The sequence below is a fragment of the Monopterus albus genome, unplaced genomic scaffold (genome assembly GCF_001952655.1).
Source record: "Monopterus albus unplaced genomic scaffold, M_albus_1.0 scaffold175.1, whole genome shotgun sequence".
In the NCBI taxonomy this organism is placed as follows: domain Eukaryota; kingdom Metazoa; phylum Chordata; class Actinopteri; order Synbranchiformes; family Synbranchidae; genus Monopterus; species Monopterus albus.
The window spans coordinates 311418-326042 of record NW_018128055.1 but is presented as its reverse complement, the minus strand read 5'-3'; the positions used below and the strand labels follow the sequence as shown (position 1 = coordinate 326042).

The 14625-nt window shown below is 41.7% G+C and overlaps 1 protein-coding gene across 2 annotated transcripts in view; it reads right to left on the bottom strand.

Annotated features, from left to right (window-relative positions):
• LOC109969567 (leucine zipper putative tumor suppressor 2 homolog) overlaps positions 1-14625 on the bottom strand; it is a 32436-nt gene that overhangs the window by 6227 nt on the left and 11584 nt on the right. For both annotated transcript variants that reach the window (XM_020616547.1, XM_020616545.1), the window contains exons 2-3: positions 10504-10612; positions 269-814 (exon numbers count right to left, since the gene is read on the bottom strand). In XM_020616547.1, the coding sequence (XP_020472203.1) occupies positions 269-787 (519 nt within the window). In that variant the 5' untranslated portion in view covers positions 788-814; positions 10504-10612. The remainder of the gene's footprint in view (positions 1-268; positions 815-10503; positions 10613-14625) is intronic.

The window sequence follows — 14625 nt, the reverse complement described above, 5'->3', positions numbered from 1 at the left end:
TGAGCAGACCACCTGCAGATAGACACTACATGATATGACCAAAAGCTCCAGGACTAAATGGACCAGGAAGTCATGTTTGTCTACCTCTTGTTGTATCAGAGCACTTTGGGTAATGGTGCAAATTAATGTGTGCAACTTTTTTTTTATTTTATCCATAAACAATGTTTCACTACAATTTAGATTTTTCAGAACATTTAAATATATGCTCACACCTCAAGGTAAAATTACATGTTTTATAGGTTGACTCAAAAATCATTCAAAGACTCACCTTCTCAAGTTTTCCTGACACAGGGATCAGTTTTGGAGGAGGTCCCCCCATATTCCCATTCAGCCCTGATCCTCCTTTAGTCTCGTCCATGTCACTCCCTGGGCTGGCACCTGTTACATGGTTGTCATTCCAGTCGCCTACATAGTCCTCATTCAAATAAGTGTAGCTTCCACTCCCACTCTCCTTCTCCAGCCCCTTACTAAAAGTAGCAGAGCTCTGTTTCTTGAGTGGCGGGATGCTCTGTAGTAAGAGTTCCTGGGGGGACAGGGAGCCCAGACAGGGGGCGCCTGGTGTGGGCCGTCGGACCCTGGCTCCCAACTCAACACCAGGGGGATGGTCCTTGTAGGGCCCGGGCCGGGCTGTGATAAGACTGCTGACCGTGCCCATAGGATCCAGAGTGGAGGGTGGTGGTGCGTTGATGGGGGGTGAAAGAGCAGAGGGGTGACGTCTGCGGGCTCCTCCACTAAGGCCTGGGCTGTGGGGCTCAGCAGATAAAGGCAAAGCCTGAACAAGGGCCATTGCAGGAGCTCAGAGGGGTCACTCGCTCTAAGAGAGGAAGACAACAGCATGAGTGTCACAAAAATGTTTTAATGCAGCAGTTATTCTCAGTCCAATGTCTTGCAAGTTTCAGGTCATGTTCCACTAAGTCTCAAGTGTCAAGCCCCAGTTTTAAACAAGCCCAATTTCATCAAGTCTCAAATCAAGTCCCAGGTCTTTACGGACAGGTCAAGTCCCAAGGCTTCATAAGGCCACTTTGGTCATTTGCAAGTGTTTCAGGTCTCTGAATGATGGCCATTAAAATGGCAGGATATTTTGAACATGTTCCTGTTAAAGCAGTGACAACAGCAGCTGACATTAAGACCTGTTGCTGTCCTGTCTACTCATCTTCCCCAGGAAACAAACTACTGGTTGAAATATGTTTTTCTTACACATACCAATAAAAGGTCAGATTCAGACTTCCAAATTTCCACCAGGTTACTCTAAAGGAATTTCTTTATACCAAAAACACAGCGACTATGACACAGGCAAAGCAGATGATATACAACAGACTGAAGCATACAAACATCTCAGGCCGTGGTGGCCCACACACAGAACCAAGACAGGCCATTCACTAAGCCTATTCAAGCAGCACAAACAGGCGTTGGGCTTGTGAGGTATGAGGCAGCAGAAGAAAAGGGTCTCTTTTCATCCGAGATGTCAAATAGCTTCTAGCACGCTGGCATTTTCCCTGACAGCAACAAAAGCTTCTGTCTCCACACATCTGATCAGCCTCAGGAATAACCATGGGTTCATAACTAGATAATTACTCAAAGGAGAAGCACAGGGAAGAGGAGACAGGTTGAACGTGCTGCAATACGTCAGCTGTGGGTGCTGAAAGTCCCTGAGTAAATCTAACAGGACACTAAAATATGTAGCTATGAGAAAGTAGGAGGCAAAGTGATAAATACTGACACTGTAACTGGCACAAACACACTGTGATATCAGCAGTTTGTCTCATGCATGGTGAATAGTTGTGTTGTGTGGAGACAATAGCCAACAGGACGCATGATGTCGAGGTCACAGTGCACTGACAACAACAACGACAGTTGTGCTCTAAAAACATGATTGAGTCACAGGATACGAGGATATCCGACCGACGGGTGTGTCCTGATCTGGAGTTTCGGGTTCGTCTAGCGAGGCACAAGGGTACAACTGAAGGATTCAAATTGTGGAGTCTACAATTCGCACTACATTACTCAGTTTGTTGATGAATCCCTGCTGTGTCGAAAAACTGAACAACCTAGGCCTGTATTTATCAGAAAGTGAAAAGTAAAACTTAAGACATAAAGTAAAAAAAAAACAACAAAAAAAAACACTTTTACTCCTCAAAAACTTCAGAATAAAAGCTACTTATCAAACATTTGACTTAAAAATGCTCTTAAATTTAAGAGCACTCCAGAAGTAGCTCCTCAGTGACTGTGATCCAAAAACTAGGCCAGGATGTTTCTTCTATAATAAACAACAAGAGGAAGAAGAGTACCTGGTCTGATACAGTATATTTAGGAATCGAGTAGTTTTGTTTCATTGTTTCCATGTGAAAGGATCCCTTGGTCTTTTTGTGGCTACAAATTTGGCACTGATTTTGTTCACAATCACTGCCTAAACTGGTGTTTGTACTCGTCAGTGTGGTAATAAATTCTCTTTAATACAGGATTCCTCTGACATACCTCGTCCATCAACTGCAGAATATCTTACCAGAATTTGGATTCCATTTCATTCAATTTTATATACGTTTTTGTAAAATAACAGCACTGAATAAACTGTAAAGATATATTAAAAAATGTTTTGCATGTGGCTGTAAGTAGGAACGGGTCATGTCACTGCTCACATTCACTGAAGTACATTTTTTGGTGCAGTCTTAAGTTTGATTCCTAGAGTTGAATAAATACAGGTTCAGTTAAGAAGAACAAGCCTGAGAAGATGACAAGAGTCTGTCCATGTTGGCAAACTGTTGGTGAAGACAGCTAATAAGGTGAAAGCCTTGCTAACAGCAGGCATCTCCACTAGCAGCAGCGCCAGCCAAGTCGTTTTCCAACCTGCCAAGTTTACTGGGAGCCTAAAGGCTAATTCTGCGATTTCACTGTGATTACCACACACCAGTTAGCACCCTCAAAATCTGACTGATCCATACTAGTTTTATTGTCTGTGTGCATATACTTATTTAGTGTCTACTGACCCTCTTATGGCAGTGGCTTTCCTCAGATCAGTATTTCTCACCAGGGGAGTCCAACTCTCTTCACATGTGAATAAGCTCAAATTCCTCTGGATTCAAGAGGACTGAAACTATGCAGAGACTCCACTAAGGAAAGTGCAGGGGTCTCAAACGATTTTTAAAGCCCCCGTCATGTTCATGCGGTGCTGGTTTCCCTTTTGTTGTCAGTGACTGGGGCCTCAAACATTAGATAGGAGAGGAGTGGAGAGGGTCAGAGGGCTGGCAGGGAGGCCAGGACCCTCCTTAGCATCTTAAAGCTTTCACTTTTTTAAAATATAGCCCTGACAACCCTCCATATGCTCACCTGATGCAAAATAAATTGGCATTAAGAACTAATAAGTGCTGAATGGATGACAACCATGTAGCTGAATGAAGACAAGCCTTATAACATTATGTATAGATTTACTGTAGCCTGGCTGCAACTCACCGTTTTCATTATTGTTCATGGTAATTTGCTTAAGTATTTGGTCAATAAAATGCCGCCCCTGGTAGGCTAGTGGTTAAGGCGCAGTGCTCTTGCAGCTGCAGCCCAGGTTCAAATCATGGTTGTGTCAAGGAAGGGCATCCGGCGTAAAACACGTGCCAAATGTTAACTTGCGAGTCGTTAGTGTGACGATTCGCTGTGGTGACCCCTAAACAGGAAAAGCCGAAAGTGACTGTCTTTATGGGTCAATAAAATGTTGACATTGGGCCCATCAGAACTTCCCAGACTACAAAATGTCATCTTTAAATGTAATGTTTTGGCGACATGTAAAAAAAAAAAAATCCTCCCACTTGAAAAACTCGTAAACGTGGGAAACAACTTTTAAAAAAATGTCCTCATGTTTATGGTTATGTGTAGGTTTACATAAAGTGAGATGTAACCTCATAATTTTCAAATCAAATCAAATTTTATTTGTATAGCGCCAAATCACAACAAAAGTCATCTCAGGACACTTTACAAAGTAAGGTCTAGACCTTACTGTTATCAATATTATTACATAGGGAAAACCCAACAAATCCCCCTTTATCAAAGCAATACATTTCCATCTTTTATATATACACACAGCAAAACCAAGACTGCATGGCAGGTAAATTATACTGTAACCACCCCCATGATGTTTACAGTGTCAGCTGACTGTGAGCAGACTGCTTTACCTGGGAAACAGCCCCTCAGTCAGTCAGTGTCTCCTCCAGCTGCAGGAATGTGCAGTCACACCAGCTAATGAGAGTTTAGCCTAAACAGCACTGGTCAGTGTGTGGACAGGACAACTGCAGCCACTGCTTCTCTGATGCATCTCACATTCTCTGTGTCGAGCCTTTTTATCCGTAGCAGCCAACAGTAGCAGTTCTGGGGATCCACTGTCTTACTAATTTTTATAGTATTACTCACAGAGCACAAGAGAAGCAACAGAGAGAGTCTGCAGTTTTTAACATTTCATCCTTCTGTATAAAGAGCTGTGTGTATCGAAACTACAAACCAAAAGCCAAGGCATTACATGGTACACATTTGAGTTCACTGATTTCACCAATTACATATTGTTGTCATGGCCTGATTAACCGTGTCAGTTCCAACACCAGAAGATATCCAGTTTGCTGCAGTAAAAGATGAAAGAAACCATCAAAAATTCACATCCATGAAGCTGGAATTTATAACAACAAAAAACCTAATCAGTTATCAATTGTTGCATATTAATTTTCTGTCAACTGACAAACTGATTAATAGTTTCAGCTCTTCATCAAATGATTACAAACATACTGCCCTGAGCACACCTTGACTCTCTGATCTCTACTGGAGGGATGAACACCATTCTTCCAAAACACATTCCCTCATGTGGTGCTTTGATGCTGATGGTGAAGACGCCTTCTAACACATCACTCCAAAATCTCCTGTCGGTGATCAACTGGGCTGAGATGTGGTCACTGTGAAGGCTGTAACATATGATTCACATCATTTTCATACTCAAACCATTCACTGACCCCTTGTGCCCTGTGGATGGGGACACTGTCATCCTGGAAGAGAGCACTCATTTCATAACTTGTGTCCCATCTGTACATTTTACTGACTGCACCCGAGATCGGCACTTAGAGAACCAAACTGCATATGAGTCTTTTTATCGAGGCCATATTACAAAGACAGTCTACAGAGTTTACTGGCAAGCCTGCAATGACACACAAGCCTGCTTTGAGACAAACTGAGAGCCAGCACTAAATTCCTCTTTGTTAGTACCACACCATAAACACACAGCCACAGAGGTGAGTCTAAAAATACTCCTCACACCAGGTGAAGTGTTGGCACTGGGGAAAAAGAAAAGCTTCGTTACACTGGTCCCTTCTGAGAGCAGCACCACCTGTGACTCAAGGAAGATGTGGAGCAAAGAAGCAGAGACAGAATCAAAGGAAGGAGAGGGTGTTTTCAGCAGGGAGCGTCTGCATGAGCAAACACAAGTGCGGAGATCCCCTCCTCCTTATTCTCCCCTTTCTCTCTTGAAACTGGAACATAGAGGCACAGTGGCAAAACTATTTTAGTTTGGTAGACAGCCTACACAGGCAGACCCCTACCAGCCCTGACAGACAGCAACCCTGTCAGATGTTAATGTTCCTAACTAGGGCATCACTGTCCAGAAACTGTGTAGGCAAGAAATCAATATGCTGGACATGTCAAGTCCTGTCCAGAAACTGTGTAGGCAAGAAATATGCTGGACATGTCAAGTCTAGTTTTGTTTGACCAACCAACAGCAGCTAATGTTCACACCTGAGCTCCTGAAATCAAAGAATGAACAGTAAATGACTTAAATGAGTAACTAATTATCAACACTTGGCAACTACTTTGTGTATCACTTAAAAAAAAAAGATCAACTCTTTGTTTCAGGGTCAATTGTGTACATACTTTTCTATGTACATAGTAGGTTCCTACTTTTCCACTGTAGGAACCTACAGGCCCTTATCAGAACCTTTACCCCTTGCCCTGGGTTCTACTTTTGTTTCCATTGCACTATGCCCACTTTGGAGAGGAGTTCCTGAAGCTAAATTTCTGCACCCCTTAGGAGGCAGTGCTAAATCAAGTTCCTGGAACTCGTCGTTAAATGTCAGCATCGACATATCTCAAGTATCAGCTTTACAAATAAAAAAATTAACAACTGATTGTTATGAAACACAGACATCTCAAATAATTACGTTAATGAACCATTAAAAAAAAAAATGAAAATGGTTTTCACATTTTCTCAGAGGACATCTTCCGCTAGATTAATTCCACTGTCCTAAACCTTAAGATAATTAATTTTTTGTCATATAAGACAAACAGCAAATAGTCACTTTTGAGGAACTGGAACCAGAGACAGGTTGAGATTTTTGTTTCATATTAACTGAAATGATTATTTAATCATAAAATCAGCTGCCAATTAATTTTTATTGACTAATTATTGCAGCTCTATAGATTTCCATTTCCTCTCAGAAACATGGAATTTGTTTTTTTTTTTTTTTTCATATTAGCATCAGGACATCTTTATGAAGTAATCCACTCTCTCTCAGTGAGTGTCAAAGTCACAGCAGCTCTCCACACACATCCCTGTCACCTTGACTGCCACAGTAATAAAGCCGACTTCCTTTCTTCAACATTCCTTTCCTCCGAGTTTCTTACCTGAGTATGTTCCATGCATGTCTGACCAACTGCTCCCCATCATCCACCCTCAGCTCCTTCTCAGGTTTTAGTCGGCTCAAATACTCGCTGTGTTGCTGCTTTCCTGCCTCTGTTTCTCAATAGCCCTTCTAAGGAAAACTTCTCCAACACAAGGGGGAAAAAAAAGCAGCTCGTTCTCAAGCCAAATGCTGCCACTGTGAATGGGAACAAAGTCCCCTCCCCTTCCCGTCTTGTGCCCCCCTCCCACATCCCCCTCTCCCTCTCAGCTCAGTCTAGCCACTCTCTGACAGATACACCTCCTCTCTCCCCACTCTACCCCTCCTCTACCATTTTCTTTGACTAAAGAATCTATACTCTGCAAAGCCCTCTGCTGCCTTTGTCAGGCTGCAAAACAAAGAGAAAGGAGAAAAAAGCGGAAAGCAAGTTGTCAGTTGAAGCCCATTCTGCTCTCTCTGCCCATTTCAAGCAGAAAAAGTAAAAAGAAAGTGGAAGTGTATGTCGATATCACCTCACTTTAGAAAGCCTATATTTCCATCTAACACAAATCAGCTTTTTTTTTTTATCTGTCAAAACAGAGTATATTAAATACAAAAACAGTACAGGATGTGAGCCATTGGAAATTATTTTAGGAGAAAGAGGTGAAACTGGTGGGAACCTGACAGGCATTTAAGTAGGTGAACACTATAATCAAGACTAGAAAAACTATCTTCATAAAGACAGTTCTGCTTCTCATCTGTCATTCCAATCTAAAAGCACAAACTCTAAAAACTAAGTAATTACTGAGCAATTTCTTAATTAAAGAAGCCGTTGCCTTGAATTACAAGCTATCAAAGATCAGCACCGATATTCACTGAAAGTAAAGACAACAGAGGATCACAGGCAGATCTGGATGTATGTAGTTCCAGTAGGTCTTCAAAATACATTCAGGCAACACAACAAATGCATAGTTACCTCTAAACCGACAGAATAAAACAAAACTTGAATACAAAACTCAAGGATATTATGGGGTGATGAAGCTTTAAGTTGCCTGATGCAGCATCTTTGTCAGACGTGCAACCGAAGAACAACTGCATCGACGATTCATCCCATTACAAGACGGTGTCGCCCAACACAGAACTGTCAGCATTACATCCAGTCCATGCAACATTTCCTGTCAATACTATGTACGCGAATAAACAATTTGAAACCTGAGTGGAAAACATAGGCTCCATCAGTAACAGTGAAAACCACTAAAGTACACAGAGAGGCAATACCGTACAGTTGCCTCTCTTTATACGTTACTGATGAAAAATGCTGGTCATAAATAGCATAAAACATTTAAATAATTTAGCAAACAGCTGCTTATTTACACATCCAGCAGTTACACAGTAACATTAACATCGGAGTCATGTTTCTGGCCACCTGATGAATGCGAGTGACATGTTTTGGTGAGTTGGTTTGTAAGAGGATTTTCAATGAAACCAGCTGCTGCTGCTGGAAATCAGGTCACAGAGCAGTGAGAGAGAACCCAACAGTAACACTGTGTGCCAGAAAACCACAACAATGAGCTCCAAGTTGCTAAAACACCCCAAAGAGATGAGGCTGCAGGATGGAGTGATCACTCATCATTACAATCCATTAATATAAACATACTGAGCAATGAAACTTTAAGGACTTAAGTTTTGACATCAGTTTGACAAATTTTTCCTTAAAGCTGTAATCAACATGTGATACCCATGTGTTAATTTGTGCCTTGAACTGTAACCTTCACTGAGCTCAACAATGTTACCAGCTAAATGTTCCCTTTTGTCTTTGATCGAACATTTAGGACGACAGAAGTGTAATAAACAGTCTGACATCCTGAGCAACGCATCGGTCAGCCTCTAGCAGTCGATTCTCCTGTGACAGTGGTAGCGTTCAGTCTTTGCCATGACCTGTAATCCACCATCTGCCCAAAATAAATGGGGAAAAAAAAGAAACAACAGGACAAGATGATGCGGTTGCTCAGCTGCTTAGCTCCTAGATGAAGAGAGGGGTAAAGTAGGGTACTAGAAGTAGGCTATGCCCTGCCACCGCCTTACACACACATCTTTCACCTTCCTCTTCCCCGCCACTAGAACTGGGTCATGCTAGTTTGTCCTTCAAGCAACGCTGAGGAAAGAGTTCAAGGTCACTGTTGGTCACATCTCAGTGGTAGGTCTGAGGAATGTGCCACAAAAAAGTCCAGACCTGCTGCAGACAAAGCAACAGAAACCACTCTTAGAGCCCAAGACTGGAGGACAAACATCACAAAACAGCCGCCACGAGTGCTGGGCTTGAGGAGGCAGGCTGCAAATCACCACTGTGAATGCCACCATTAATACCATCTCTTTATAGGCGAGACGAGGGGCTATAGTGACTCAGCCCCTTCTCAGGAAGTGGGTTTAAAGACCCAAGCAGCAAAGTAAAAGGTCTTGAAAAGTGCAAACAAGCAATTAATGCAAATCCCTGTAAAAGGGTCTGAAATATAACTTACCATAGTCATGAATATGTTTTCTCTTGGCTGCCACAGACGGGCACATTTTCACAAAATGTGATATGTCGGTAAATTATTTATTTAAACTAAGATTTGTTCTCACTACTGTTTGTTATTAGTTGAGGTTTATGTCAGTGAAAATGTCTTAAATTCAATTTCCTGTAGTATTAAAAAAAAAAGAGCCTTAACTTGAACCAAATAACTCTGTGGCAGGTTAGCCCAGAAAAACCACAAGAGAAATTTAAGTAAAAATTCCAGCTAAATCACATTATTCCAGTAACGCTCGGGACATCTGTCTGCTGGATTCTGGTGTACTCTCCCCTTCATCCTACACTACCAGTCAACAGTTTGGACATACTATGCCATTCAATTCAACAGGAAAGTGTGTCCGACCTTTTCATTAGTAGTGTATAACATATCCTACAGAGGTACAGAAAAATTTAGGGTACCGCCTGTGGACCAATTTCTGGTGAACAGTGAAAGTGGCTCCTTAGAGGCCACAAATCTAGTTTATCTGTATCTATAGCAGAGGCCCAGCAGGTGGACATCCATCTTAGGCTGAGCTGCCGTCTCTGCGGTCCATCAGCCTGCTTCCTTCTATATTTTCATAACAACGACTCATGTCCTGGACCAAAAACCCGACACAAAGCTAGGCCATCCATCAGCGTTCACACTTCCTCTGCGTGGGGACATCACTCCCGCTGGACACTGCAGCTAAAACTGGCCTCTACCAGCCGGCCCTTTGGACTACTTATTTCCAAAATAATCCACTATGGCACAAAGCAATCCACACAGAGCTCTGAAATAAAACTTTGCACTGACAGAGTCAGGGGGTGGTTCATCAGTTTTAGACAGAAATGAAAAGATGGAAGGGAGAGAGTTTTCTAGACTGGAATAACTACTCCTAGCAAGTCCCATCATAAATCCACAGAACTAGGCTGGCCAAACTGAGCTGGCAGGGACCGGACCTATCCACACTCTGATTTACTGTATAATGTGCTGCAGAGATTAGGGTTACGCCTCCAGCTCTGGAACTACAGTAGAACCTTATCCATGATTAAGATCTATTGCTAACTCCCACACAGTGGGAATGTGTTAACATTCACACATAGTAGGATGCACACTGCGATGTGCGCTGCAGCAAATTCTTGACATCATGTCTCAAACAAAAATGGCTTTTAATGAAAAAAAAAAAAAAAAAAACATGCTTGGTCTCAACTTAAAGATAGAACCTTTTGAATGAAAATTCCTGCAGTAATACGTTTGTAGCCTTAAACGTCAAGATCACAGAAAAAGACTGAGTCCTGTGTCATATCAGGGAACAGTTTGTTCAAATTTAAACAACCCTGCATCCAAAAGGCTCCACTTACCTATCAATGACACCCTGTCTTCAGCTTCTGGAGAAAAGCATGGAGGTACAGGTCGTTCGAGCATCCCAGGAACTCGGCGAGGAGATCTTCACACCTCTGTTCTGCCACACTGATGGGATAAAAAGCAAAATAAAGCATGTTGTTGAATCAGCGGAGGGCAAGCAGTGAGACCATGTCCACTGTGCAGAGCCATAAAACCTGAAATGTTACAAGTGTGTTTATAGAGAGGTCAGTAGAAACGAGGAAAATCTGAGTCATAATGGCAGAAAAGCTGAGGGCTGAGACTGAGGGGATTTTCCATGTCAACAAGAGTGAATATTAAACCCAAGAACCGGCACCCAGTCACAGAACAACTATTCCATGGGTAAAGTACAAATGTCATTGTTGATTCTATTTTTGTGAAGCACCACAAATGCTTTATTTTTTTTAATTATTTTCTAACATCACAGGTTTATACTTAGGACAAACACAGCGTTCGAGTGAAAAATCACTGTTTACAGAAATTCTAACACATTTTGGATCAACTTCTGTTTTAACATCTAAAAAGACAAACAACGAGACACAAACTGCCACCATCTGAAAAGAGTTCAGCCCATCTGCAAGTCATTAAACTGGTGCATTAGTGGGAAAGCAATGTTTAAGCTTCGAGTAGAAGAGCATGACAAAAAACTATGAAAAATGCCAGAGGTGAACAGAACAGACTATTCACAGTTCTGCTGCCATGAGAACATTATAATTGGAAAATATTACACACTGTGTTATTTCCAGCAAACAATAACATGTTTAGTAGAATGAAGTACTGACACAGAAGAAACACAATAGCAACATATGATGCTGTAAAAACATACAAGCCAAATCTTCTGTATATGACTTAAGCCAAGCATCTACAGGTGTTAATACCACGGGAGTACACAACCTGATCTACCAAATAAACCAACACCGAGTCTCTCAGTTTCCAGATCTTGCACTTGATCTGGAGTTTAAACCAAAGCCTGAACCCTGGGGTCTTGGTGAACTGTAGCAGCAGCAGGAACAGGAAGTGGGTGTGGAGTAGTGGCTAACTGGTTAGTGCATACCCTGATTTATCAGCCGGAACAAGGATATTTGCTAAAATTATCGTTTCTTGCCTGAAGGGAAACTGCCACTGTAGGGGCTTTACTTAAAGCTAAGCAAACCTTCAGCTCTTCCATCTGTGCCAAACATACTGTTAGTACATAACAGACAGATGGAAGTACCTAGGATCTGTGGCTTCCCACATGTAATGCAGCTCAATCCAGATATCTTTAAGACAGCAGTTCCACAGCACCACTGCCAAACCATAGAGTTTACTTTGAGATTTGTAAAGTAATAACTTATCAGTGTTTGTTTTAAAGGTTAACAGTTGGCCTACAAATGACAAACAGGCGTTTGCTTAGGAGTGCCACTCCCCTCACCTGCTACTCAACACTGAAGGGGACAATCCTCTTCAAAAGAAAACCAAATAGCAGAGGGAGAGATACAGAAAGAAATGCATGTGTTCCACAGAAGAGGAGCAGAGGGGTCCATGTACTTTGCAGTCATTGGATTTTCGTTTGGAATTGAGAAAACCAAAATCAGAAAACGAACGGTTTCTCTATTTCCATTTAGAAACAGGAAAACGAAAAACAGCTCGTTTTTTGATTTTCGTTTTCCTGTTTCTAAATGGAGATCGCGAAACCGTTCGTTTCCTGATTTTGGTTTTCTCAATTACAAACTAAAATCCAATGACCGCAAAGTACACGGACCCAGAGGGCAGCACTGTGCTTACCATTACATTACATTACTCATCTGCCGTCAAAGGTGTGGGTCTGACTGACCCACAAATCCATCATCAATCAATGAAGTGAAGGAGAAAAAGATGTTACTTGTTCATCGCCATCAGAATGAACCATTTTATTATAGAGAAAGGCTTAAAAGGGTCTACACTGCTTTCATGACAGTTCAAAGCAGATAATCTACAAATAAACATCTGCAGTGAATACGGGCCCTTCTGAATGAAATGGTGATTGATTAAATATGTAACAAAGTTTCCTCACAATTTCCACTTTAAGTGCTTCTTTACAATTTCATTTATATCTGCCTCCTTCTGCTCTTGCTCCATCTTTAAAGATCATTCTAGCTATTTACCAAGTAGGGTACACAGCATATAAAGCAACTTCCAGTGTTAAAAATATGCCTCATAGCATAGAATAGTTTTTTGAAAAAATAAAATAATTCCATGAGGAACACAAGACACCAGAAGATCATTCATACTACAAAATTAACAACTAGCAATTTATAGCCTGATTACATTTATAATCATTCAGCATTAGCGTGGGGTGGCTGTGCTCGGGAGGTAGGGTGGTCCCCCAACTGACTGCAGGGTTGGTGGTGTCTCTACTCCACATGTCGAAGTGTCCTTGGGCAAAACACTGATCCCCAGGCTGAATGCAACGACAGAGAAGCGGTCCTTGGGCAAAACACTGAACCCCAGGCTGAATGCAATGACAGAGAAGCACTACATAAGTGCAGTCCAGTTACTATTTTAGTGTGTGCAGTTGTGCATGTTTCAGCATCACAGCGTAAAAGGGTTTACTGTTAAACTGTACATAGGTGGAGGTTACATTAAATAGCATAAGGTGCAGGAAATACATTTAGATGCCTGTTGGGTAGGGCAACGTAACAGAGAAGGAATGAGGATAAATGAGGATAAATGAGGCTCTGTATCTGCCAGGCATTCAAGCACGCACACACAAACACACTTGAACACGCATATATAAAATATACAAATATGAGGCCAGGGGACTATTAAAGAACAGGGTGGTGGCCCATTTCTTCCTTAACCAAACACTACACCCCACAGCACTTTAGCTTAGGTTTATTATTCTAATGGTCAGCCATGTGCCAAAAGGTTTCAGGCAGATCAACAACCTCAAAAAGAGCCGGTGGGTCCAACACACCCTGAACAAAGGCCATTCAGAAAACAGGGGAAATGCTGTAGCACAAAGACAGCATGCAGACGTGTTGACAATGCCACACTCTAGATATCTGACACAGTGCTAAAGTCCACACAAGACTAGCTGAAAACATGCAATTCATATTCACTTGACAGTTTCAGTTGTGGTCAGGAACACAGTGACAGGATAAACAAGTTATTAGAGAAGATTAAGTGTTTAGAGACACTGAAAGCATACAGCGTAGCTGTTTATATAAAAATGATAAAATGGGCGGAGGGTGGGAAGAGAATCCACTGTGGAAACTGGCATGTCCGTCTGTTTGGACAGCAAAAAGATGACCCACATGGAAAGCATCACATTCCATCTTTAACAACGCAAATTCTTCATTTTTCCAACATACTCTATTTAGGATCAGCCAGGCCAAACCTCAAACATCCCCTACATTTTAAAACCCTACTGAGAGAAAATTCCAACCATTTCTTCTGTACTGTGAGGAGTGAGTGAGGATGAGGTGGAAACAATGAAGGACCAGGTGTGCAGCTGTAGGTGTGGTGATCTGCTCACAATTAAGATGTTTACCACATTTTATGACTATAACGTTAAAGTCTGCAACTAAATATTTTCATGATCAATACATTGGCGGATCATTTTCTAGATTAAGCAGTTAGCCGTCTGGTCTCTACAATGTCAGAAAATACACCTCTCAGTTTCCATGAGCCAACGTGACATCTTGAAATGTCTTATTTGATCAATACTGCAAATCCCAGATATTCCGCTTAAACAGAGGAGAGTAAAACTGCTGGCATAGTTATAATTTGGGAGTAATTTGAGCTTTGTAGCATCAGTACTTTGGTATCACATTAGCAGTAACCAGCGCGTTCTACTGGACATTTACTCGCTAAGCAGCTCATGCTAGCTTCATGCTGACTGCTGCAGTTTGTAGTTCGCCCCTCACATCACATGCTGTTTTGTAGCAAAGATGTAAGCTATGGATGCCAGGTTGTAGCAGATTATGGTGGCAGCTTGTTTTGACTTCTCACTAAATCTTTTATGCTGAAAAGAAATTGAGTTGTTTCAAGTATTCTTAAGTGTAACATAGGTCATGTTTTTACTTTTTTTTTTTTTTTTTTTTTTTTAAGCACACATTTACTTATCATACAACCCCCCA